The following is a 26,349-nucleotide window of genomic DNA, read 5'->3' on the forward strand; positions in this document are numbered from 1 at the left end:
TGCGTTTGCGTGCGCTTCTATAGGTCAACTGACTGTGTAGGTAACAGCACCCACACATCCTCAGTGTGCCTGCCTGTGTCAATCCATACCTCATCTGCACTTTATTTAGGCAAGTAGCTCAAAGCTTAAAGCAAAGTCCACGTTCTGTGCATGCCCACGCCGTGCTGGCTGCTCTGGCGTGACTCCACTCCCTGTCCCATGTGCTTCTCCTTCCAAGCTCTGTGTCTACAGCTGTGTGAGGCAGGGGAGCACTGGGGAGCCAGCTGGCTGGAAACTGCCTGGAAAATAATGGAAATCAGGTGTCCAGAAGGAGTATGTGTTTAGATGTGTCTTGACTTGCCTTGGTTTTCCCTGCAGACAGCAGTGATTCTGTATTAGCTTTGTTTTTTTGCTCTCTGTGAAAATCACCCCCTGTTGATGTTTAGATATGGGGAGAACAGAGCTTGGTGTGACTTTTGGTGATTTTATCTTGGCAGACACTGCATGCCAGTTGTGCATCTGGCATACACATGGAGAGACACTAGGGAAAAAAAGAAGCCAATAAATAAAGTTAATGTGGGGACCTGGATGAAAATGAAAACCAAGATCATATTTTGTCTCATTATGATGCTAGCCAGTTGTAGGGACCAGGGATGAGTGTACTCTGAGGAGATGGATGGAAACATATTTAGCAACCTGAGAGTTCTGTTCCAGCAACCCAGCCCAGTGCTGTTTTGCTCTCTGTGGAAAGCAGAACCACATATGGGAGGCAGGACTTCCAGGAAAGACAGAAATTGGGACCACATGGTACTTTACATTCTACTTTGGGTTCCCACTGAACTTGGTACATTTTAATGCTCTGGTTTTTTCTGAGGCTTTGGGTTTTGATGATGCAAAAACATTCCTCTGTTGCCATATTTTTTCAAAGGAAAAGCATATATTCAAAATGTTGGCTATTAAACTCAGTGCATATGTGCTCTCAAGCTTACTGCTGTCTCATTGCTATTGTTTCCTCTTTCTCAGGACATGACCTTCAGCACCACAATGAATCAGGAAAAACCTGTCAAATCCTCCTAGCTCCCCGGCTGTGCAATTTGCTGCTCCCTCGCTGTTCCCCAGACAGCAGCTTTTCTCACCCAAAGCACAGGAGCCAGCAAGTCACAAATGACAGCTGAAAAGTGAAGCATTACCAAAAGCTGTGTGAGACTCTGTCAAAGAGAACCTTTATATATAATTCCCCTTCTGAGCCTGGGAAGCTGTGCATCCCATCAGTTCCGCAGAGCGCAGAGAAGATATGTTCAAGTAACCAACACCAGAAACTGCACAAATCCATACACACTTTAGAATAACCACACAGTGACCTACAGCATTTAGAATCCTCTGTTCAGAATGGATGATGGGTACAGAAACACAAACCAGGTCTCAGATGACTACAGGTACCAGGATGGAAGCTACGAGGGAGCCAACGACGGCTACTACCGGGGCGGGGAGGAGCCCGCGCAGGAGGAGGATGCCCAGAGCGACGTCACAGAGGGCCACGACGAGGATGATGAGGTCTATGAGGGGGAGTACCAAGGGATCCCACACCCAGATGACATTAAAGAGAAGCAGAAGAAGCGAGGCCCTGCCGTGGATGATGAGTACAGAGACCGTGCTGACCTTATGGCCGAGAGGATGGAGGACGAGGAGCAGCTTGCCCACCAGTACGAGAACATCATTGAGGAGTGCGGCCACGGACGCTTCCAGTGGACTCTCTTCTTTGTCTTAGGGTTGGCACTGATGGCAGATGGGGTGGAGGTGTTTGTGGTTGGATTTGTTCTTCCCAGTGCTGAGAAGGATATGTGCTTGTCCAGTTCCAACAAAGGGATGCTGGGTAAGTGCCACTGGCAAACAGCTCTTCTAATGCAGTGAAAAGCAGCTGGGACACCTTTTTCTAGTGGCCAGCTGATTTCAGAATCTTCTAAAGACTTCTTGTGTTGTATGTCATGCATAGTCATGGGTGGATCTGACTCAGGAGGGGTTCACATGCTGATGAGCAGCAGAATTGTTCCAGAATGTGCTCTGACCCCAGTGACAATCTGGTCACAGTGAGCTGGATCTGGGCAAGGCAGCTCACAGTCTGCAGGTCCACAGGGCAAAATTCCAAGTGGTGTTCATGGATAAATAAGTGAAAAGTTGAAGGTGGATCTAGTGACTCAAAATTCAAAGCTGTTAGGAACTACATGTTTCCCTTTTCTTCAGCCCAAAGTCCCAACTGGCAAATCAACTGTGCAGTCAGTTCCCTCTGCCTGCTAACTTCTCACTTTGCTCATATGTCCTGGATCAGATGTAGTCAATGGAGATTTCTTTTTAAGTCTGTGGAATGCAATTGAAGTGCAACATGCAGATTAAAGCTGAGGCTACTGGCAACATCCCTTTTGCATCACTACTGACATCTCCCTGAGGTCAAAATACAAGGCTTAGTTAGTGGGAGTGAGACTGGGTGGAAAGGTTTAGATGAACAATTTTTTCCCTTGAACAATAGGCAAGCCAAATTCCATCAGCCAAAACAGCAAAGCTTCCCAGATCTCTAAGAATCAGGACAGGATCCAGCATGGTCTGTAGTGAAAGCCAGCCAAGCAATAGGACAGAGCATCTGGAAGGGAAATAAAACAGCTCTTGGAATAACTGCTTGAGGAGGGAGAGAGTGTGTCTTGATGGACACGTACTGGGATTGCAGGGAATCATCAGGGACTGTGGGTTGTACATGCTGGCCCAGAAGCTCTGCCCAGCGCAAGGTAAATGCAAATTTGGGACTAGACCCCAGCCCCTGACTTCATTCTATTTACATGATTTTCATGTGACAAAGGAAATAGATAATCATCCCTATATGAACCTCTCTCCTTGGTGTACTGAGATCATATTCACTTTTCTGTTTCTCCCTTTTTCCTTTGAGGATCGAGACATTTCTTTCTATAATTAGCCAGGTTTGTACTGACTTTTGCACCTTAAAGAATTTAGTAACTTTTTTCTTTGTTCACAAATCCCTTAAAAATTCTAGCTCAAAATATCTCCAGCCAGATATCTAAAAGCAAACCCCTCACAATTAGATCCTGATTTCAAAGGGGCTTTGGAATTCACCAGCTCCCTGTGGGACACAAGCCTTGGTGTCTTTTCAGTGATGAGACCTTTTTTGAAAAGCAGGTCATTTATTTTGGTGACTCTATGAAAGCTGAGATTTTCTGAAACTCTGACCCCATAAAATATCTACCTCTGTATAGCTCAAGCTCTGGCAGGCTCCTGAATGAGAAAACTTCAAATGTCAGAAGGAAATTTATCTTTGAAGTATTTCTGGCCCAACCACAGGTAAAAATGAACATGAAATCTCCCCAGAGAGTGTGTTCTGCTTTTTCCAGCTCAGTATTTGCAAGGCTGAAAGTTCAGGGTGTTCTGATAAGCTCTGAATAAGCAAGGAGACATTTGGGTCTGTATCCAACCCCAGCTCCAGCCTCCTGTGCAGTAACAGAGCTAATCTGGGAGTGCTAATGAGGGGAAGAGAGCTCTTCTTGCTGCCTTTCCTGCCCACTTTCAAACACAGCTTGTGAGAACCTGATTTTGCAGAACAACTTCTTCTGTCCTTAGCTTGTGGGTTTGGGGGATCTGCTGTCAAACCTTGCATTCAAACTATTTCATGACTTCATTATGAAAGGAAAAAAAAATTCTAAAAACAATAAAAGCTGTTTCATCTCAGTTTGGGGCAGGGAGGAGGGTAGGTGGTTATGGTAGCATGGTGGTGTACATGGGGCAGTTCTCTGACTCAATCCATCTTATTTGTTAAACACCTTTTCTTGTCTGCTGGACATTTCCCTGCCTCTGGATCTGAGGTTTGTGATATGACTCTTTGTGAGAATGAATTAAGCATGGCTTGGAAGCACAGCAGTGCTCTGATGTGAGTAGTGAGTACCCAAGGCATCAAGAAGAGAGTATGACAAGCCTGGGGTGGGTAGGGGGCTGCTGGAGGGCATGGGAAGGGAACAGTGCAGATCTCTGGGTCTGGAGAGGGGAAGGATTCTTTCTGCCAAATGAAGGCTGGCAGCAGCAGGAAGAGGGTGTTGGAGTTTGGCAGGCAGCAGGGCAGTGCAGGGACATGAGGTGTGGGTGCAGCCCTGCCTCCAGCACAGCCTTGTGTCCAAATACTGCCCTACATGAAAGTCTCATCTCCTTTCTGAGCAGCTGGGGCACAAGGACAGCAGAACCAGCTTCTCAAGGGGAAGGCTGAGGAGGTGCTGTTGATGGAGACAAGAACAAAATAATCAAAATCTTTGTTAGGATAGCTTCAGCTCCCATCCACCTGCAGCTAGGAGAAAAGGTATCTCCCACAAAGCTCAGTGTCCAAGGCAATCTCATGTTCCTCCATGAATCCATTCCCTCAGTGGCCTGTGGCAGTGCACTTTGATCAGGGTTCAGTTACACCTAGAGATTGATTTGGTGGCCATCAAAGAGCCTTCACCCCAATTTCTAATGTGCAGTGACAGTCTTGCACCAGTCTTGCACAGGATGAGCAGGAGGGTGATTGGAGAGCAGAGCTTTCCCTCAAGTTACCACATGGTTTTAGGGAAGCAGGGATATTATCCACACATGAGCCCCTTGCCTTATCCCCATGTCCCAATAAACATCTCGTGTTTATTCCCAAGGAACCAATTATCTCCCCTCGTTTTTGCTAAAGGAAACCCAACCAGGTTTTCCCAGGAGCAGTTAAGGTCACTTCCAGGCAGCTGTTAACATTTAAAACACAAAAGGGCTCAGCCATAACAAGAGAGCCCTGGAGGGAAAAAACTGGGAAATAAGTCAGGTGAGTAATCAAACTCCAGCAGAAATGGGAAGGGACAAATAAGAGAGATAAAGCAGATGCCTCCTAAAGACCAATTTAGTGAAGTTCAGCTTCTGTTAAAAGGACATTTTGCATTAAACACTCTGCATATTGCATATCTTGTCTCCCTTGGAAAGCAGTCACGGGAAAATATCAAGCAAACTATGGCCAAATTATGCAAAAATTGCAAATAAACAGATGCCCACAGTGTTTCATGAAATGTGTGAAATGGATATGACACATCTTAGAAAACGTTTACATTTCATTCTGAAAATAAACATCTCACCATCAGATGCAAATTAACAGCTATTTCAGCCCTAAATATCCCAAGTGGGACAAAACACGTCCTTGGAGTTTTTCAGAAATCCTTTTTAAAAGATTATTTCAGGGGTGTTACAAAAATAAAACTCAACAACAAAAGAAGAAACAATACTACATCTATTTTAGCAGTTTGATTTAATCAACTTTTAAAACAAGTTGTTAAGAATAAGTTTGGTAACATGTAACAACATTATTTTTATACATTTATTTGGTAAATCAGCTTTGCTGAGCTTTCATCATCAGTAGTCAAAATAATAATTCAATTCTTAAATTTACTGAAACAGAATATTCCTTCTCAGTATGATACAGCCTGTTGGAAACTTTTTTTTTAATAGGTTAAGGATGATCAAAATAGTAAAAAATTTGTATTTTTATATCTGCTGAAAGGCACACTGTACCATTATTTGGAGAAATATATTATTAATATATTTCTTTATATGCTATAAATCACTTCTTAGAGGACTAAATTATATGTTTGCAAGCACAGAGCAGTAAGTATACAAGAAGTATAAAAGATAATGACATAGTCATGTTTTAAACTTCTTGACATCCTGCTTATAAAAAACTGGAGGCACAGTTAAAGCATCAGCCCTCCCAGATCCCAGAGCTGCAGTTGTGTTATCATCATTTCACAGTTCACTAAACTGAGACAAGGAAATTTTTAAGGGCTTTGCCCATAACTGTAAAACAGCTACACTAAGGCTGAGAATAAAATTGCTTTTTCAGGCTCCTTTCTCCTTTTTATTATTTAATAATAATTTTTTTAAGGAGAATATCATATTACAGACTCTTAACCTCATAATGCCAGATTAAAAAATAACTAGGAAAAAGAATCCTATAAGTTATTATGCTTTTATGTAGCAATTCAAGCTTGGCTGTGTGAGTCAGGCTAAATAGAATGTGTACAACATGCCTGCTTTCAGCTGTGTGAAGAGGATGTTTTATTATCAGCTGAGATAGAATCTGGTCTCAGCTTCTCATTGACCTGAATTCACCTGATATGACAGTAAATCCTAATCCCCTCTGCAGGGCTCAATGGCTTTTCTCCACTTCATTTTTTTTCCTCTGGCTGAGCACAGAGAAGCCCAGCCATGGCTCCCTTGCTCTGCCATGGTTATTGTGGTTATTTGCTGCCTCTTTTGCTGCTCCATGGCCAGGGACCCCCAGCACAGTCAGAAATGCTCAGCCCAAGGAGCATCATCACCTTGAGCAGTAGGGGGAAAAATAAAGGTGTTTTTGTGATATGAGAACACCCCACATTGGGGATGAATGGCTGTGTCTCCATCTGTGAACACCGTGGGGATTTCACCTGATGGGTTCCAGCCTGAGGAGGTTTTTGTTGGACAGAAAAGGATTTGTTTGGCCACCTCTGTTGAAATCTTTGCTTTAGCAGAGGGTTGGATGCTGAGAACCAGATAGTCCCATGAATATTGTGCTGCAGGACAAGCCCAGTGGGGAGGTGTGAAGCTGGCTGAGCATAAACACCACCCACACCCCAAACTGGCTGTGCCTCACTGACCCGTGCTGTGCCACAGCCCCACGGGCTCACCCACACACCTGGCTCCAGCTGCACACCCCCTCCATCCCAGCAGCCCCATATCCACACACAGACCTCCCAAAATGGAGCTCTGCCCTTCCCATGGGAGATTCCCTTCTCAGTGCCAGAGCCACTGGCCATGGAAGGAGTCTCAGTGCTTGGATTAACCAACAAGGAGAGTGCAACAGGACCAGCCTTTCCTTTGACTTCCATTTAAAGGTCAAGTTGATTCACGGGGAAAGTATTAATGAGCCTACAAGGAATAGCAGATTGAAAATTGCAGGAAGAATGGAAAAAAAAAGGCCACCAGTCTTCAGCTCATCCTCAGTCCCTCCCCTGTTCTGGGATGTCACTACGGTACAAGAGTCAGCACTATCACTGCTTTATTCCTCTCTCAATTACTTCCATTGGATCCTCTGCCTTGCCACATCCATCCCCTAAATTATCCAGACCTGATTCACAAAGTTTCGTTTGTGTCCATAACCTGAATCCCTAACAGATTCTACACCAGTAACAGTATTCCAATTTTGTTTTTATTACAATTTGAACTACAAGATATCTAAGGTCCTAATAATTTTCTCTTGTCCAAATGCTTTCCCTTTTCAAGAGCCTCTCTTTTTTTTACTGTAGGGCTGTATTGGTAGTGGCCTGGGATTGGAAGGCAGGTAGGAGCTTTCCCATTCCTGTGGTTACTGGCTCCATGCAAACCAGAGACAACTCTGGCCCCAGGCAGCCTCCTCACCTCCCTGACAGCCCCAGGGACTCTGGGACTAATTCTTCTCAGTGAGATATTTGTGTTTTCTCTGCTCAAATTTTCTATTTATTCCACAAGTCTTTGTCCTGTCTTAAAAAGGATTATTTTTAGATGTGCCTCTTTTTTAAGAACTTTAATCCCATTAACTAACAATGAGAAAAAATCATGCTTGTGATGCAGATTTAGGTAAACCTTGAATTTTTTTGGTTTTTTTTCTTAAATCCCTAGAATTTTACTTTTAACTATACTGAAGTAGTAAAAATACAGCACACTGAGAGCCATAAACTGTATTTGCAGTATATTCCTTTCCTTATTCCTAGAACTTCAGCTTTTAACTTCAAATTCCTGTCCAATACAGATCACACAGCTTCAGTGAAGGCTAATAAATTTCTTAGTGTGAAAATTCTAAGTATGTTACCCTCTTTTCTAGTGGGAATAAGCCCAGTCAGTGGTCACATATTTTCCTTATAACTTCAGCAATGGATGAGTCATAACCCAAAATTTATTCATAGAATTTCAGCTCTTTGGTTTTCCACCACTTTTATGGGAGCCTGTTGCAGGCTTTCCCACAGGCATTCATTATTCTCCTGGACTTGTGGAAAAGGCTGCAAATAATGGCTTATTCAGAGCTGCCCTTAACATTTCATCTGAGCACCTTATGTGTCAATTGGGAAGCTGATCCCTCCTAGCACAGTCTGTCTGTGTGGTTTGAAGCCAAGCTCAGAAGTGAATATTCTGGTGCAGAGCATTGTAATGTAGGACATTTGATGGACAGAACTAGCCCAGCATAAGGAACACCATTCTGTGATTACTTTTCTTGGGCCAACTCTCCTTAAAATTTTAGTTTCCTTGATATGAGCTGAGCTAGGTAGCAACTATCACTCTGGAAGATTATCTCCCTACAAAGAGGCTGTTTGAGTAACTATTCCACTCCTCCCTGGGTCCTTGTCACCTTCCTGTCAATCCAGCACACAGCAATCTGCAAAGCAGACCTTGTTCTGCACCCTGGGTCCCGAGACCCATCAGCTGACAGAGTGTTCTATAGCAGCTACCCCAAAGTTTTAATTAGATTGGCCAGAACATGCAGTCTTCACCAAAAAAAGACCTCTCCATGATAATGAAGTGTTCTGTTGATTTTGTTTCAACCCTGAAGTATGTATTTCCATAACCAGGATCCTTCCCTCAAAACCTGGCTAAGTAGGCAGTCTCATGTTGTCCCTGATACTTTCTTTTCTACAGATTTTGTTGTTTAAATTTCTGGGGGACCATGAATCAATTGATTTATCATATACAATAACTAATTACAGCAACATCCTCCAGATGAGTTTGTGACATTAACAGCTCTGCTGTGATTTATCTGCTCACTGTTTGATGGATGCTGTGTTGCAGAGATCCAATCTTCCCTTCCATCACAAATTTGGGCTCCTCAGTCAGAATCTGCAGGGTTTTGCTTACAAAAGCAGCTCCACTTCTTGATATCCAGTTTCAAGCACTGCCACATTTTGTGCTGAGCCCACTCTTCTCCTGGCCAGAGAACAGGCTGCCCCTCACCAGTCACTGCAGTAAAACTGCACCTAGAAGACAGTGACAATCTCCTCCACCTCCTCCTGACCTGGGATGTTTTCTGTTACTAAGAGGATTTGGGTGAACATCTGCCATCCAGGGATTTTCTCCAAAAAAAAAAAAAAAACAAAAACAAAAACAAAAAAAAAAAAAAAAAAAAAAAAAAAACAAAACAAAAAAAAAAAAAAAACAAAAAAAAAACAGTTTGGCAGAACATTTTTTCTTCCTCATCAGGGTCTGGCAGTGCTGGCAGGGCTCACTGTCAGGTGGGTGGCTGTGATGCAGCCCTGAGGAGATGCAGGGCTCATCATCACTTCCTTCCACTGGCTGCCATCAGAATTGCTCCATTAAATGTGGCTCAGGAGCCAGGGTAAAAGCATTAAGCCATCCAGCACTGCATTAAATCCTTCCTTCAGGAAGTTTTTGGACTGAAACTGTTTTTGCTTTGGCTCACCCTTGTAATTTTCACTTCAGTGAACAAGCTGGAGGTCAAAGTAAATAGAAATAGAAACTCCAGACTCTGAGATGTGTCTGTATCTTCTCTTCAGATCAGAACCTGAAACCTTTACACACCTTTAGATCACCTCACCAGGACAGCTTGGATCAGGAGGGTAGGGCAGGGAGTGCAAGGATGGGTAGCACAGAGCCACATGCTCATGGTGGAGGTACAATTGGCCAAATCCTGCTCCACAGTTCAGCTACAAAGGCTTTTAATAAACAAGAGCAGATTTTTTGCCTTTGACACACAAATCCTGCCCACCAGACATCATGTGAATTGAAAAGAATCACTCACAGAGAGGTGACCCCACTGTGGAATAAGGAGATTTAAGAAATCCAAACATTTCCACATCTGATCAATGTGACACAAGTGTCCTTCAAATGCTGCAATGGATCTCTGCTGCATAGCTTTTAATTTAGTAATGCATTTTAAATCAAGTGCAGGCATTTGCAATCAAAAGGAAGACAGGATCAGCTGCCAGATAACTCTGCATTAGCCCTTGCTGGCTTTGCTGGACAGCACAGAGCTGCCTTCAGCCACCACACTGATTGTTTTGTTTAAAAGTTAATGAATTACAAACACATTCATTGCCACCTTGTTTTCCAAGTGTGTTTGGCAGAACAGGACCTGGGGAAGCCAAGCTTGGTTCAAGGTGAGGAATGAACCTCCAAACAGTCAACCATGCCTGAAAAATGTTTCTTTTAGCTGTATTTCTTCAATCAGTGAATAGGAATATTTCCTGTTAAGGCAGTGCATTTACTTGCTCAGCATCTGATGCCTTCACTTGGGGCCAGGGATGCAGAAAGCACTGCTGCTTTCCTTCAACCCCTGCTCTGCTGGGTCTTGAACCTGACATGTCCCCAGTCTCCAAACATCCTGAAGCATCATCTTTTTCCTTCAAGAACTCCCTGCACTGCAAGTTCTGCCTTCTGGCAAGCAGATGTTCTCCATCCTGAAATAGCTCAGCTCATCTGGATCACATCCAGCCATGGTCAGGCCCCATCAGGATCTCCACACAGGATTGTGCAGCCTGTAGACACAGGCTACAATCCTGTCAATGGAGTTTGATATGATGCAGGAGAAATTCTTGGGGCAGCCTCTTGTACCTCTGTGTTCCCCAGGAAAAGCCGTGGTTATAACCAGTTTCTTCTGAACTGAATCTGGAAAGTAGATAAAATAAATGAAAAAATATATTCCTGGACTTTTGAACATTATTAACTAGGGCTATTTACACTGGTAGCTGCCCAAAGCAAAAGGCAATAGAATCTGTGGCTCTTCTGCAGCAGTGGCAGTAGAAGAGCAAAGGACAGTTGCCATGTTCTCCAGGAGAGCAGCAAGCACAGACTGAGCAGGGTACAGGGAGACTTCCCAGGGTGGAAACTATTCTCTCCTACTCAGCCAGGCACCAAATGAGTCACTGAGACTGTCTTTTGAGGACCCCATAGTAGAAGATCTAGTGAAGTCAGGTTAAAAAGAAGAATCCATCTTTCTTAACAATGCTAGAGAGAGAACTCTGTAGACCAAACTGCCCAGACAAGCTTTAGATTCTCCCTTCTCCTCAAATTTTCAGTGTAAGACTGCACTCTTGAGTAGGCTGTCCTTTAGTTAGACGCCAGATCTTGGCTCAGTAATGAAGGAAGTAGCTGAGCTACACGAGGTGAGTCTGGGTAACAGACTGATCCTTTTAGATCCAGCTGGGAAAAGCAGAGAGTGAGAGAGAGGAAAGGCTGCAAAGAGACTCAGCCATGCCTCAGCAGTCTGCTCTTACTGCTGTCTGAGCATAAACAGCAGCCTGACAGAGCCTCTCCCTACACATCCTCCATCCTGCTGCACTCGGGGGGTCAGAGGAGTTAAGACATCAGACTTCTGTTGTATTGTTGGTGGCACATAGCTGGGACACGTGCATCCTAAGCTGCTTATTCCTGGCCATTGCTTACGTGCAGGGGATGTGTGGGCAGCGAGGCTGGGAAGGAAAGAGGTGGGTCTGCTCAAACGAGGGTATGTCCATACTGCCTGAAGGGGTCCAAGCTCTCAGACACAAGATGGGAAAATTACTGTCCTGCCAATGGGCAGAGTTTCTGGCATCTGAGATTTGGGATGGTTAAGAATATCTCTATTGCACAGTATGCCAGGACAACATCAGCTGCCACGTGGGCACTTTAAGATCTGCTTCTACACTGTGTGCTGTTTCCACCCTGTTAACAAGCTGACTGTCTCTCTCACTTCCAGGCTTGATAGTCTACTTAGGAATGATGGTGGGGGCTGTCTTGCTGGGTGGCCTGGCTGATAAACTGGGAAGAAAGCAATGCCTCATCATATCACTGGCAATCAATGCTGCCTTTGCCTTCCTCTCCTCCTTCGTCCAGGGATACGGATTCTTCCTCTTCTGCCGCCTTATCTCGGGCCTCGGGTGGGTACCTGGTGGGGCTGCCCCCTGTCCTGGAGGAGCCCCAGCACAGCTGGGCAGTGTGGGCCTGTGGGGGGGCTGCTCAGGAGATGCATCCCTGGTGCCCAGCTGGGATGGCATTGCCATTTGGGAAATGTGGCTGTGTTACCTCACCCTTGCCCCTTAGAGCTGTAATGGTGGGAAAGTTTGATTGGAAAGTTTGATACTGCCCAAATTGTGCAGAAGTGTGGGTGAGACTGAAAAATGCCCACCTACAAAGCCTCCAGTGAGACCCTCAGCATTCCCATTGTCTGCCTGTATTTTGCCTCCCTAAAGTGAGTGATAATGAAATAGCAAGAGAAGATGTTTAAGTGAAGAGCGGGTTTATACAAACAGTACAGGAAATTCACCTTTTAGAGCATGAGAAGCATCTTGTTCATCTCTGATGTCTAAGATCAGTCCAGCCAAAGAGAGATTTGCATTATTCCTCCAAGTCTCCCCTCTGAGCAGCCCATCTGTGAGTGTGGCCTTCCCTCATTCAACATGCAATCCTAACCACAAAGACATTGAATAAGACTCTCATTTTCCCCATGTGCTGTTTTTTCTCCTCAGTATTGGGGGCACCCTCCCCATCGTGTTTGCCTATTTCTCTGAATTCCTGTCTCGTGAGAAGAGGGGGGAACACCTGAGCTGGCTTTGCATGTTCTGGATGATTGGTGGCATTTATGCTTCAGCAATGGCTTGGAGCATCATCCCACATTACGGTAATCTGTGCTTTTGACTTTCTACACCATGCTCCTACACCACTGCAAACCCTTGCACAGGCAGTGACAGTTCTTACAGATCCCAGCATAAATATCACTGAAAATAATAGATAGCTGAAGCGCTCATAGATCTCATAAACTGACTGCATGATTGACTGATGGATACTGCAGATAGGACTGGATGGGGCTGTTTTCCATCTAAAGCCTCAAATACATCCCCTGAATTACACTGCTGGAGCCTGAGCTCTTAACATAAATGTCAGCTCATTTGGGGGAAAAAAAACCTGAGATTATATTCCAAAAATTGATACAGTTATTAAAAATAAGCAACTTTAATCAGGGAATTACTGGATGCTATGAATGATAGAGTGAGGACAGCACAAGTGCTTTCCCTTAGCCAAGTGTCCACACTGTCAGGGCTGTGTTTGGTGACACCTCTGCCCAGCATGTGATGGGCTGAGGTCACTTCTGACTTACCTAAATGGATGCAGGAGTGGGATGGGTTCCCTGCCCTCAGCTGGAAGTGGGAATACAAAAGTAGATGGCTGTAAACTGAAATTTTCTTGTGCTCTGAGAAGAAAAATCTGCATGTCACATGGAATTCCTTGTAACTTGTGGATATAACCTAGGAAAACACCAGAAGCAGATATCTACTGGAAAAGATTAATTCCCCCAGTAGTGAGTGACACCAGCTGTTTGCAAAATCCTGTTTGAGGAAAGTAGGACAGTTCACAAAACCCACAAAGGAAACCACTAACATTTACCTATCTGTCATTTCATTTTTAGCACATTTAAGGCAGTATAAAGAAATATTCATGCTTTTGATTGATGTGACAGAGACTGTTGGAAGAAATAGGCAAACTTACTGCAATGGTGTCAGGTAGAAATAATTCTATTACCTGCAACAACATTTGCTTTTAAAAGCCCATAGATATTTACATTAAAATTATTTTTCAGATGACTTTTTGATGTTGTGTTTGTGTGTTTGTGTTTGATTTCCAGTGTTCCACCTACTATTTTGGAACTTTGTGAAATCATTAGAGCACCATGACTGGCTTAGATGAAACCTCTGCAAAACCCATTACTTGTTGATTTCCTTATTATGTGAATAAGATTTTTTATAGGAAAAAAAAAAAAGATTTAAACACTCCTTATGAGATTTAAGCCTAGGGAGAGTGAATGGAGCAATGTAAGAAAATGATGCTGGACTTTCCAGTTCTTAAGGAATATCTAACTTGGTCAAACACCAGGAAAAGAGCAGGAGAGGGGGGTACCTCAAATGCAGGATTAGCACTTTAATGTTTTTAAATCTGAACTCCAGCTCAGGTTTTGTAGGTCTAGAAAAAAATAAGCTTGCTTTTCTCGTTCATTCCCATGAAATGTAAAATACATATGTGAAGTAGGAGATGGAAAGAAGCCATCTCTAATGTGCCTCTCAGATCAGAGATTTAACCTTTGGTAACATCACTGAGAAGCCATCAGTTCTGGCCCTTATTCCTGCACCATTTTCCACCCTCACCAGCCTACAGCTGCACAGAGCTGTTCCTGTCACTAGGTGATTTCTAAACCCAAAGATAAAAGAAGGCTCTTAAAAGGCAGAGCCTGAGCATGTTCCAATTTCTGTAATGAACATGAACTCGTGCTATCTACTGAGCATGCTATAAAGCCTCCAAGAGCCACCAGAACTAAGAATAGCAAACTTCCAACCTGTCCTCATGTCATACACAGCTGCAAAGCTCAGAGCTGCCTTAGCAGAGAAAAACTCAGAATTCCTGGTCAGTATTTTTACTGTTGGCTCTTGCTGTTTCCAGGCTGGGGGTTCAGTATGGGAACCAAGTACCACTTCCACAGCTGGAGAGTCTTTGTGCTGGTGTGTGCTCTGCCCTGCATCGCCTCCCTGGTGGCACTCAAGTTCATGCCTGAGAGCCCTCGGTTTTTGCTGGAGGTAAGGTGATTCATCTCAAACCCTGCAGTCTGACATCAGCAGAGGATGGCAGGTCCCTAATGTGTCACTGCCTGTCCTTCTTTGTCCCATCAAACACACAGAGCACAAGCTCAGAGGCAAATCCACTCTTACATGTCTACACCAGCTCCACAGACTGCTTAAACCCCAAAGATTGCAGGCTGTGGGGTCAGTCACTGATCATTAGTGTGTCACTGCCAGATGGGGTACAGAAGGAAGGTAGTGAGAGATGGGAACTTTATATGGCAAACAAAGGCACTTTGAAAACATCTGCAGAGTTTGGGCATGGAACTACTGAATCCTGGTGGTAGAGCAAAGGGCAAAGTACATTTCACTGAGTAAAATGCTTACACCTCAGCAATCTTAAGCAAGTATTCTGTATCTCCAATTCACAGATGGGAAATGTAGCTATACATAGTCCAAGCCTGCAAGTCTTTAGCAGAGCTGGGATGAGAGTCCTGTTCTCATCCATCTCCTCTTCTTTCATCTGTTTTAAAGCTCTATCCCTGACCCCTTTTCTGCCTCAGGCAATTTTAGGACAATTCCTTTCTCCAGCACAGAGGTGCTGCACTCTGTGCATACCAACCACACTTTCAGCTCTTTGGGTTTCATGCAGCCCAGGCTGGCTGTGTGCTTTTCCACTCTGCTGGACCCCTAGAACTGCTTTCCCTCTGTGCATTGATAAATTACAGAGCTGGCTTTCCTTCTCTTGGCTGTTTTCAGATTGGTAAACATGATGAAGCTTGGATGATACTGAAGCAAGTCCATGACACCAACATGCGGGCCAAGGGCGAGCCAGAGCGGGTGTTTACGGTGAGTTGAGCAAAGCCAGGGTTAAGAAAAACTGGACATGCCCTCCTTAGTGCAGCACAGCACTTTATTCTTCCTCAGGATTCTTTCAATGTAATCTCTCCCCCAGCAACCAGAAAAAGGACTGTGAGAAGTATTTTGTGCGTTTAGACTTAGATGCTGGTGTGCTTTTCCAATAATTAGTCAAGTCTGTCAGTTGCAGTGGGTAGTCTTCATTCCTGGTGTTACTCTACATCCTTCAGACCAGTGATTTCTCAATTATGCACGTGCTTAATTGGCCTGCTCTAAGAGACTAAAACAAAATAAGAGAGATATTAGCCACGAGGGAGACCTGAGTCACTCCTTTCTCCATTCTGGCTTCTAATCAAAGTCTGATTAAACTTCATGTACTGTCTAATGAGCTTTCCAAACTCCACCTGCCTCGTACCCAGTCTTTAATCTCTCCAAGGGAAAGTGGGATGAGTGGCTATTACTCATTGGTCTGCTGCTTGTTGTGAAAAAGGTCACACCAGCAGAGTCGTTAACAGCAAAATCAGAGGAGAGGTTTATGCTGAGGTTAGCTGCAAATTACTATAATACAGCTGTAAAATCCTGGTGAGCCAGCCAGGGAAGAATTTTTGATTTATTCTTTTAAAGATGAGAGTACACATGCTTTTAAAGGATGTGGAAAAAAGGAGATACACTTGTGTGTGAAATGTATTTTTGATCAAGGAGAGCAACGCTCCATGTTCAGAAGGTTGTCAGGAAACTGTGCCTCTCGGGAGTGATCCTTCAAGGAAATTAAAGTTCCATATCTGAGCATGACAATTGTGGGCAGGTTCATGTAGGATCTAAATGAGCATGTGTTATTTTTAGGCTACCAACCATTTGAGTGATGCAAGCCCTGATAGCAAAGGTGAGAGAGACGTTTTCTTTAAATCCATCGCTGGCTTTGCTGTAACTCTGAGCTGGGAAATGAAGCTCAAGTATAAATACATATCAATATATATATATCTCACAAAGTAGGGCACTGTGAGAGTCTGAGCTGAGTAGGAGAATGAATTAGGAGCTGTACAGCCTCCATTAGTGCTCGTTACTCCGTGCAAGAGTCGTGACTGCAGTGGAGGAGCTGAGCTGGGGATCACACCTCGAGGCAGCGGCTGAGCCGAGATGTACTGACACCCACTGGCACAGGGGCTGATCAGTGCTCCTGGTGTGGCACAAACTCAGCTTTTGTGCTCTTCTGATAGGCCAGAAGTTGTCAGTTTGTGGTGAGTCAGCTGGTACGGGACAGTTCCCAGATCTGACATTTATTCAGTGCCAGGATGAGGAGTGCGGAGACTCCGCAGCTGAGCCGAGGCGCTCGCTCTACTCAGAAATTTATTCAGCAGATTTTCACCTCCTCCATGTGTTTACAAACAGCTCTGTTTTCCTTGAGTATGTCCTTTAATTAAAGTTATAAGCAAATATTTACCGTGATCCATTTGTATGTTTTCCTGAGCAGTCCAGTTCAGGTATTCAGCAGTGAAAATTCAGACTGAATTTGGTGAAGCAAATTGATTGAATTGTGTGGGCTCACTTGATGGCAGGATGCATTTTCAGCTGCAAAGATTCCCATCTACACATTCATTTGTCATAGAAGTTCTGTCAGTGGTATTTAAAAGATGTTGAATGAGAAATATTCCTGCTAGCTGGAATGAAATCCTGAGGATACAGTTTGGGTACAAGTGGCTGATCTTGGAGATAATTTTTACTATACTTTCTGAGTCCTAATTTGTAGTGGGAACCTGAAGATAGAGAAATAAGGTAGCATACAGGTACATTAGCCAGCAAATGAAAGATTGAAATGGACATGATGAACTTAAAATATTTCGTGGAAGAAAGAGAGAGAGAGAGAGAGAGAGAGAGGATAAAGGGATGGATTAAAAGAAGGAAGGAAGGCTTATTTCTGTTAATAGTCTCTTGCTGTAATTAAATCAATTAGCTCAATTACTAATGCTAACTTTCAAGGAAAAAATAATATGGGTTATTAGGTGGAAACATTGCATGGAAAACAATGGAATTTAAATCCACCCAAGATCAATTCTAGAAATTTTAGTCCAATTTTTTTTCCTTTTCCTTTTTTTTTTTTTTTTTTTTTTTTTTTTTAATTTTTTTTTTCTCCAGGTTTCCTATATCAAAACTCCAAAGCAAGTAGATGAATTTATTGAAATCCAGAGCTCAACAGGGACCTGGTACCAACGGTGGCTGGTCAGAATCACAACTACTTTAAAACAGGTAAAGAAAAGAAAAAAAAACTTCACTCAGTGCCCCAGTGCCTCTTTGCTTCAGGTCATTGTACCTTGAAACCCTGACTCTCACCTCAGAAAACCTTCTGTTTTTTGCAAAGAGCTGTAATCTGACTGCACTTTCTGCTCAGATGTGTGCACCTGCAAACTGCCATGCTGCCAGCCCCCAAAGCCCCTGTGAGCATCTCTGCCATCCAGCAGAGCAGAGCTGGACCAGCCACAGCCCCAAGCGCTTGGCTCTCCTCCTGAGCAGATAAATATTGATTCTCTCCCCAAGCCTAAGTGAAATTACCACCTGCAGTGGAGGCAGAAAGTGTCTGCTCTTTGTTCCTGCTGAGACCAAATTTCTAAGAATGTTGTATTGTCTCCTAGGCTAATTTAACCCTTCACACCTGCTATGCTGCTCACCTAATGCCCATGTGAAAAATCTTGCTAGAATTTCTAGTCTTGAAGGATGAGCTGAAAATAAAGGAAAGTTTTCTTAATTAATAGCAATGCAGGTGCTATACTATTACTATACTTTCACAGCAAGATAAGAGCTTGAGGAGTTACATCCCCTCATGTTCTTGGCAGCACTTTCTGTAATGAGTCAAGAGCAGATCTTGGTCTGCCTCCTGCTTGGCTTCATCCTTATCTGATTTCATCTTATACCTCCTAAAGTGCCAGCTGTGTTCAGGCTTTTGCTCTTCAGAGAGCTTTGGATCTCAGTTTGAAAGAACTCCTGACACCACACATGTATTTGAAAAGATAAAGTCAGAGGGTCTGAGAATAATCTCATACCCACATTTGCTGATATAACCTGAGAGACACTGCCTCATACCCAGCACTAATCATGCACTCCAGTTCATTACAGAGGGCTCAGATCAAGTACTCTTGCACTGAGCTGAATAAGTGATTTTTTTGTAAGCCATTTACTCGATAAATATAATTTTGAAAAAAAAATGAATATAAGCCACATATCTGACCTTCTCCTAATGAACCCATTTTTCTGACATTAGGTTTATGATGCACTCAGAAATTAAGCTGTCAAGTGTCTGCTGGGGTGTCCTGGCAGCTAATTCCTTCTTGTGGATTTGTAGGTTTGGGACAACGTGCTATATTGTTTAACAGCCCAGTACAGGATGAACACACTGATGCTGGCTGTGGTTTGGTTTACAATGGCCTTAAGGTAAGGACGATATTTCTTTATATTTTTCAGGAAACTAAAGCACTATTCAGAGTCTGAATAGTTATTTATTTAAATTAACTGTTACAGAATTAATCCTGGACTTTTTTTAGAGTCTTTATGAACCAAGCCTTGCTCTCCTACAAATATTGATCAATCTGGTTGCTTTATATGAAGTACAAGGTTCTTTGAACAAATCAGGAGTTGAGAAGTGGTTGGTAGCACAGTAATAAATTGACTTTCTCACCTTTAGATCCTCCATTTGACATTGTCCACACTCACACACAAAAGACACGATCCTGCCAGATTCTCAGCTCTTCCTTAGTCTAGATCAAAACCACTCAGGGTAGTCTAAATCTAAACTACAGGCAACTTTTGTCTACTTCCCACTTCAACTGCACACTTGCAGAAATCAGCCTAATTTGCTTCTGCTGCTAATTCAATGGGTTAGCACATTTCTTTATTCCCCAGCCAAGGAGGATTGAAATGAATTGTCCTGCTTCAAGGGTGAGGGAATGGAACAGCACACTCCTGAGATCAGCAGCTGCTTAGAGTGCAGAAACAGTTTGCTCAGTCCTAAGACTGAGCAAAAATTCATGTCAGACATGCATCCACATTTGGAGTTCAACAGGTTGACAAGCTGTGAAGTAGATCTTTGGAAGGATCTTGTGTCCCTGACGTGTGTCAATCCTGCTGCAGTTACTACGGCCTTATTGTCTGGTTCCCTGACATGATCCGCTATTTCCAAGATGAGGCATATGAATCCCGAGTGAAGATCTTTGATGAGGAAGAAGTGTCCCATTTCACCTTTAATTTCACCCTGGAAAACCAGATCCACAGAAATGGGGAGTACAGGAACGACAAGTAAGTGAACAGAATTTGCTTTGATGTATTCAAACTGAAATAAATTTCTAGAGAGCTCTTTCTTTTCCATTTTCCATCAACTTGAACCTCTCTGTTGTTCTTTTGGACACTCAATCTAAATCTCTCAAATCCCAGAGGCAGTTTTTGACAAAATATAATTTTAATCTGGTTTTGCACCTACTTTACCTCTGTCACTGACTTCTGCAGAAGCCCTGTGAGGAGTCCTGCTTCCAGCAGCCCCGTGCTGGGATCAGGCAGTGAATGCCCACCTGGCTGTGCTGGGCAGCCCTGGATGCAGAGGTGATTTCTCTTTCCTTAGCCCACACTGACATCTACTGGGCTTGGGCAGCCACTGGTAATGAAATTGCTGCTGTATTTCCAAAATATAAAGCTATTTCTTCTTGGAGTCCTCTGTATTAACTACCCCAGTCTCCATCCTGCAGCCCTTTAGAGCAAGCTGTGTGCCTCTCCCACTGCAGTCACTGTCTCCCCACAGACGAGTGTGTCACCTTCTCTTTCAGTGTTTTGAAGTCTGAATTTGCTCTAGCAGAACATTATCACTTTCCTTTCTTTTTTCCTCCTGTTTGGGCTGGACTTGTTTTTTCTTCTGTGCCCAGCCTGGACCCAAATCATCCTATGTTCCACAGCAATGTAAATCCTAGTCTTTCCATGATTACTTTTTAAAATCCCAAAAAAAAGAAAAAATATCTCTATGTAATTTCTGTGATCTCACTGCCCAGGGTAGACCTAACAAGCTGCTGCTCCAGCAGCCTTGCTGGAGGGAGCTCCTCCCCATGTTACACAAAACACTCTTTATTTTAACCTTCACAGCTGAAACCACATCTCATTGCCCAGACAGGTTGTTCCAATCCCCTCAGAACTATTTATCCCCATTTCCTTGTTATATATTTGATATACATTGGTGGGGGACCCCAGCATGTGTCCCATGTCCTTCCCTGCAGCAAGGAGCTGAGCTTGATGCAAACCTGGCCCCACAACTCCTGTTCCCCAAAAGAAAGTGGTGAGAAGTGGATGTTGGTTAAATTCAGATTGGGGAGAATTCTTCTATGCCTAGAAGAGGTGCTGAATTTGAAGTGACTTCATTGAGAATTGAGGATACTCAGCACCTTGCTGGATGAAGACGTAAAACTGTGATGGAAATCACTATTCTCCTGCCTTGGTCCTCTCCATTTCAAGTACTCAAACCTTCACCAAGCTAAATTGCAGTTATGCCCAGAAGTTATCTCAGTATGGCTTACAGCTGTGTTTTCCCTGCAGCCCTGGGCTGTGAGCTAAAATTTCACAGATCACCAGGCCATTGCTATCTGACTCTTCTAAAGTTGAGTGTTAGGAAAGCAAACTGCAGGGGGGAAAAGGGTTTTAACAGCCTTTGGGAGTAAATACATCACAGGCAAATACATCACTGAGCAAATGCAGAACAGCTTAAGTTTTGCTGTAACCTGTGAGACCCTCTACATGGAGCAAAACACTTGAATAATCTTCTTGTGGTATTTTGTGCATTAATAATTTCTGCTAGTGGGCTCAGTCAAGAAGCCCTGCAGTGCTCATTTAAAGGTGTAAACAACCATCACGTTATGCTGTATTAAAAGTGCCCAATTCAATTAAGCTGCAGAGTATATGTTAGAAGGGTTTTTCTCATCTGCTGACAGTCATGGCCTCTTTAACTAGAGCAATAATGCTTGTTCTTAATAGCTCCTTACATCTTCTAAACGTGCCTGTGCATTACCTAATACATCTTCTCAGTGCTCCTGCAAAATCTCACAGGTAAATCAATATTGTGTCATCCTCCAGGCAGCCAGGTCAGACATGTCACACTTCCCACCAGAGGAGAAATCAATCACCTGACACAGTTTATTATTTTTAGTGAAATCTGTTTTCATTACATGATAAGTAATAAACCTTGAACAGAGATGGTTACAAGCAGAACTCAGATAATCTCCCCACTCACTCCAGAATCCCTACTGCATTTTCACTTAAAAAATCACTTTGAGTTTAAACAACTGTCAGAAACCTTTCACCAAATGGCTCAATAAGCTCCTGATAATGTCTGGTTTTATTTATGATGGAGGAAGGGAGAGACTAAGGAAAGCATCAAGGTCAGCTCATGAAGGAAATGCCCTGCATTAAGTGAAATTCTGTGTTCTTCAGGCAGACTAGGACTGAACATGACAGGATTTGTGTCCCCTCAGCTTTAGAAGCACATTTTCTCAGATGTGATTATTTTGAGAAATAGAAAAACTGCCCAAATCCTAAAAGATTCATGTCTCTTTAAAGAAAATACCTCTTCAGAGCCTTCTCTCCTAATAAAACACAGAAGGACCTGGAAGGAGTTATGCATTCAAGCAACACCTTTTCTGTAAATGACACCAGAAATTGGAATTAGTGCTCTGTCTCTTGAAACAGCCACTGCACACTATACAGTGTAGAAAATATCTTAAAGCACAGAGTGAAGTTCTGTTTCCTGCCCCACAGATTTATTGGCATGAAATTCAAGGAAGTGAGATTTGAGGATTCATTATTTGAGGATTGCTACTTTGAAGATGTGAGATCCAGTGAGACCTTCTTTGAAAACTGCACCATCATCTCTACTGTCTTTTATAACACTGGTAATGGGATTCCTGCTGCAGTGTCATCTCTGTAACTAGGAACTATGTTATCAGAAAACTATTTTATTAGAACTGTTTTATCTGCTTCCTGGGAGAAAGGATGGTAGGGATCTGTGTGAATGTGTGCTGGGTGATGAGAGTGATGCTGGAGGAAAAGGGTGTGATGCATTTGGAAGGAAGCCTCAGGTTGCTCCATCAGTGATTTTAACCCCATGGCTTCTGGTGTCTCTGGGTGTTACATGGGAAATGCAAAATTCTGTGCTCAGGCCCTGACTGGTTAAAGTAATGGCAAAATTCTCAGCACTTTACAGCTCTACTCAGTAAAACTGGCTTAAAATATAATTTCAAGCCACTGGCAGTTGAAGGCTATCAGCAGTAAAATCGTCACTAATTTATACCAAAAAAGCTCTTACAAATTATAATGCTAAGAAAACCAAAGCCTGCATTGCCCTGTCCTTGTGGCATGGAGATGCTTACCCAGGTGGCTCCACAAATAAAAGGAGTGTATGAGCTTGCATCTACCAGGAGCCCAAGACTCAGCCAGAGTTTACCACTCTAATAAATTTCCACTGAAATAAATACTCCCTGGTCATTTCCATTGAATGAGAAACTTCTCTTGGGTCTGTGGTTTGGTCCTTGCTGTGTGTGAAGGATTCAGCCAAGCAGGCTCAAGCCTTTGCCTCTTTCCCTCACAGATCTCTACGAACACAAATTCATCAACTGCAGGCTCATCAACACCACGTTCATGAGTGAGAAGGAAGGCTGCCACATCGACTTTGAGGAGGACAATGATTTTCTGATCTACCTGGTCAGCTTCCTGGGCAGCCTGTCCGTGCTGCCAGGCAACATCATCTCTGCACTGCTCATGGACAAAATCGGGAGGATAAAGATGATCGGTGAGTGGGACACGGGTGATGGGGCAGGGCATGGAGGGAGCACAGCCCTGCACAGAGCCCTCTGAAGGGCTCTGAAAAGCTCTCTGTGTCTGCACAGGGCATGGCTCTGTGGGAATGAGACATCCCCAAAACAAAAGGAGCAGAAGGATAAAGACTACAGGGTGAGGCAGGTGATCTACTCCACGGCAGTGAGCAAGTGATCTACTCCTCACCTTCTCACCCTGCTTTTCTCTTTGTCTATAATACCTTTTTTTTATTATTATTTTGCCTATTTGCCAAATCCTGCATGTTTTCCAGTGTTCAGCAAAACAGTCAGAGCTAAAAAAGGGCCTCTTGGTCCTGTTGATTTGCTGCTGAAGTCCAAAGCCTCTGTATAAATAAATGAACATTTTGCTTGTAGCAATGAATATTCACAAAGATTATTTGATGTGGCAGCTTGACAGCCCAGGAGTTCCCTCTTTTGTTTTTTTATCTGATGTTCAAATGATTGCACAAGCAGCTTCAGAGACCATATGGTGAATAAATTGACCATGCCACAGCCAAGAAAGGAGCCACCCTTTAGCATCATGGGAATGAGTTATTGAGTTATCACCTTACCAGCTTTATGGATACTTTGGGAATTGCTGGTATTGCAGCCTCCAGGGTTCAGACCTTGCTCTCCTGGTACTATGGGAATCATGCCCTGAGGGATAGCCAAAGGAAGGTAATAAAATCAGGGATGTGGCTCAGGGGTAAAGGATGAATCCTCTCTTGAGCTCCTCTCTCTCCTCTGAGAGCAGAGGGAAGGTTTAGCTCAGCCTCACATTCAGACAGGTTAAAGTAGAGCAAGATGACTGATGTCTCAGGAATGCACACTGAGGGAAAATGAGCATTCATGGGGTGAATTTGGAAAAGACCCAAACAAACCACAGGGTCTGTGAGAAATAAATTAGAGGAAGCTGAATGAGAATCAGATTGTCCGTCCTGCAAACATGTCAGCATTTCAGCATTTTCATCTGGAATTGGGATGACAGCTGGAGCCCTAAATGCTTATTTCTCCTGCAAAACGAAGAGAACAGGACAAAAATTAGTAACATCACGCTGAAATGTTTCACTATGGAATTTCCAATTGAAAGAGCCTTCTGGCATCCCACCTGTATCACTCTGTCAAACATATTATTTCTGGTCAGCTTAACAGGAAAACTGAATTTCTCCTTTGTGCTATGTGCCTCACTGAGGCTTCAGTTGATTTTTATGACATCCTGCCAAGCCTTCTCCTGTACAAAACAGCAGATCTCATGGTGACCAGTGCTGACTGGGCTTTTGCAGCAGGGGGAAGATCCACACCACACTCTGGGGATGTAGTTTGGTCTTGTACCATGGAGCAGAAGTGGACATGGAGTCCTGAACAGGACTTTTCATAGGCAGGCCACTGCAGTAGCAAGATGCAATATAATGTCTAAATTAAAACATTTTAAGTACACTTCAGCATCCAAATTATTTTGGATGGCATTAAATTGACTCTAAAACCACCAAATGACAGAGAAAATAGTTTGCTTTTCTGGTAATAAATGGAAATATTTCAGTGATAACAGAACATTCTGGTGAAAAATAGTTTGATTTTTCACAAATTTTGTCTTTCAGGTGAAAATTCCCAGTGGGGTAGAAAGCAGTGATGTAGCTATTAATATTTCTGAATCTGAACTGTGCCTAACTGAGCATGAATGCTCTCACTTTCTCCCTTGGTGATGTTCATAAAATTATGGCTCCTGTGCAAATGTGCCATGAAATCTAATGATGTTCTTATAATTAAAAGAGACCTCAAGTGCTTCGTACAAGTGACTGTAAATTATCCTAATTGGGACTAGAAATGTGTCAAGTGACTTCAATATGATATGAAATACACAAGCTTATCACTTGAAACTCAAGTTGAAAAACCTTCTCAATGATGCTTCCTCCTCATTGACTTTCATGTTTACTTGCCTCTGCTCTTCCTGTGTCCATCTGGAAGTTTGAGATGCTGGAAGCCTGCCTGGAAAAGCCTGTCTTCACAGTCTTTGCAGAGCAGGACTATCAGCAAGATCAGGTGGACATTGAGAACATTTCCAGGCTGGTTTCCAGCACCAGAGTGTGACAGATAGGCAGCACTGGGGTGTTTTTGGATGCTCACATGTTGCATTTGAGCTATAGGAGAGCGGTGAAAAGGATAATGCAATATAGCTTTTTGTGTAATGGAGAAGTAAAAGAGAGTTTTTATTTGAAGAAAACTACACTTATATATAGGGTAGTTCGTGTAATACAAAATAGAAAAGACTCATTGGTCCAAGAAGGCAACACCTCTCTGAAAACATGCTTTCTGCAAAACATCACAAGACACTCACATGGCTCTGTGATCAACAACAGGTGTTCATTTATGTTATTCATTCTTCCCTCTCTTGTTTATCTCTGAGAAAAGTCCCAACAGCCTGGGAAAAATCCAAGTTGGGTTTTTCCATGAGCCTTCAGCAGTGTCCACACTCACAGATTTAATTCTTACTGGGATGAAGCGCCATCGCTCGAAAGCCATCTTTAACAAATGTGTTTGCTCAGCTGTGGACAGGGGGAGCTGGTGCCAGAGTTTTTCTGTTGGTTTGCCCCGCAGGTGGCTCGATGCTGATCTCAGCCGTGTGCTGCTTCTTCCTGTTCTTCGGGAACAGCGAGTCGGCGATGATCGGCTGGCAGTGCCTCTTCTGCGGGGCCAGCATCGCCGCCTGGAACGCCCTGGATGTCATCACCGTCGAGCTCTACCCCACCGACAAAAGGTGCTCAGCACACTTCCCCTTTACTCTCCACCCTCTACCTGGTCCCCAACAGAAAAAGCTGCCCTAGAGACTTGTGGGTGGGGAAGATGTATATTTTTATTTATTTTACTTTCACCCGTCCTTCAGGGTTGTGTAATGCTGGGTAAGTAGAGACATTTTCAAGCATAATTCTGCATGAGTGGCAGGTTGAACACGGGGATCAGGTGGACATATAGAAATTATGAGCTGATAAAGAATCATAGATTCATGATATCACAGAATGGTTTGTGTTGGAAGGGACCTTAAAGATCAGTGAGTTCTAAACCCCAAGCCAGAGGCAGGGCCA

General features: G+C 43.4%; 1 protein-coding gene across 1 annotated transcript in view; it reads left to right on the top strand.

Moving 5' to 3' along the window:
- SV2B (synaptic vesicle glycoprotein 2B) overlaps positions 1 to 26,349 on the top strand; it is a 58,478-nt gene that overhangs the window by 26,536 nt on the left and 5,593 nt on the right. Inside the window, exons 2-12 of the mRNA XM_056500231.1 lie at positions 1,003 to 1,852; positions 11,732 to 11,912; positions 12,501 to 12,652; positions 14,464 to 14,597; positions 15,339 to 15,428; positions 17,571 to 17,681; positions 18,772 to 18,860; positions 19,557 to 19,721; positions 22,215 to 22,348; positions 23,044 to 23,244; positions 25,865 to 26,024. Of these exons, the coding sequence (XP_056356206.1) occupies positions 1,369 to 1,852; positions 11,732 to 11,912; positions 12,501 to 12,652; positions 14,464 to 14,597; positions 15,339 to 15,428; positions 17,571 to 17,681; positions 18,772 to 18,860; positions 19,557 to 19,721; positions 22,215 to 22,348; positions 23,044 to 23,244; positions 25,865 to 26,024 (1,901 nt within the window). The 5' untranslated portion in view covers positions 1,003 to 1,368. The remainder of the gene's footprint in view (positions 1 to 1,002; positions 1,853 to 11,731; positions 11,913 to 12,500; positions 12,653 to 14,463; positions 14,598 to 15,338; positions 15,429 to 17,570; positions 17,682 to 18,771; positions 18,861 to 19,556; positions 19,722 to 22,214; positions 22,349 to 23,043; positions 23,245 to 25,864; positions 26,025 to 26,349) is intronic.

This window comes from Oenanthe melanoleuca, chromosome 10 (assembly GCF_029582105.1).
Source record: "Oenanthe melanoleuca isolate GR-GAL-2019-014 chromosome 10, OMel1.0, whole genome shotgun sequence".
In the NCBI taxonomy this organism is placed as follows: domain Eukaryota; kingdom Metazoa; phylum Chordata; class Aves; order Passeriformes; family Muscicapidae; genus Oenanthe; species Oenanthe melanoleuca.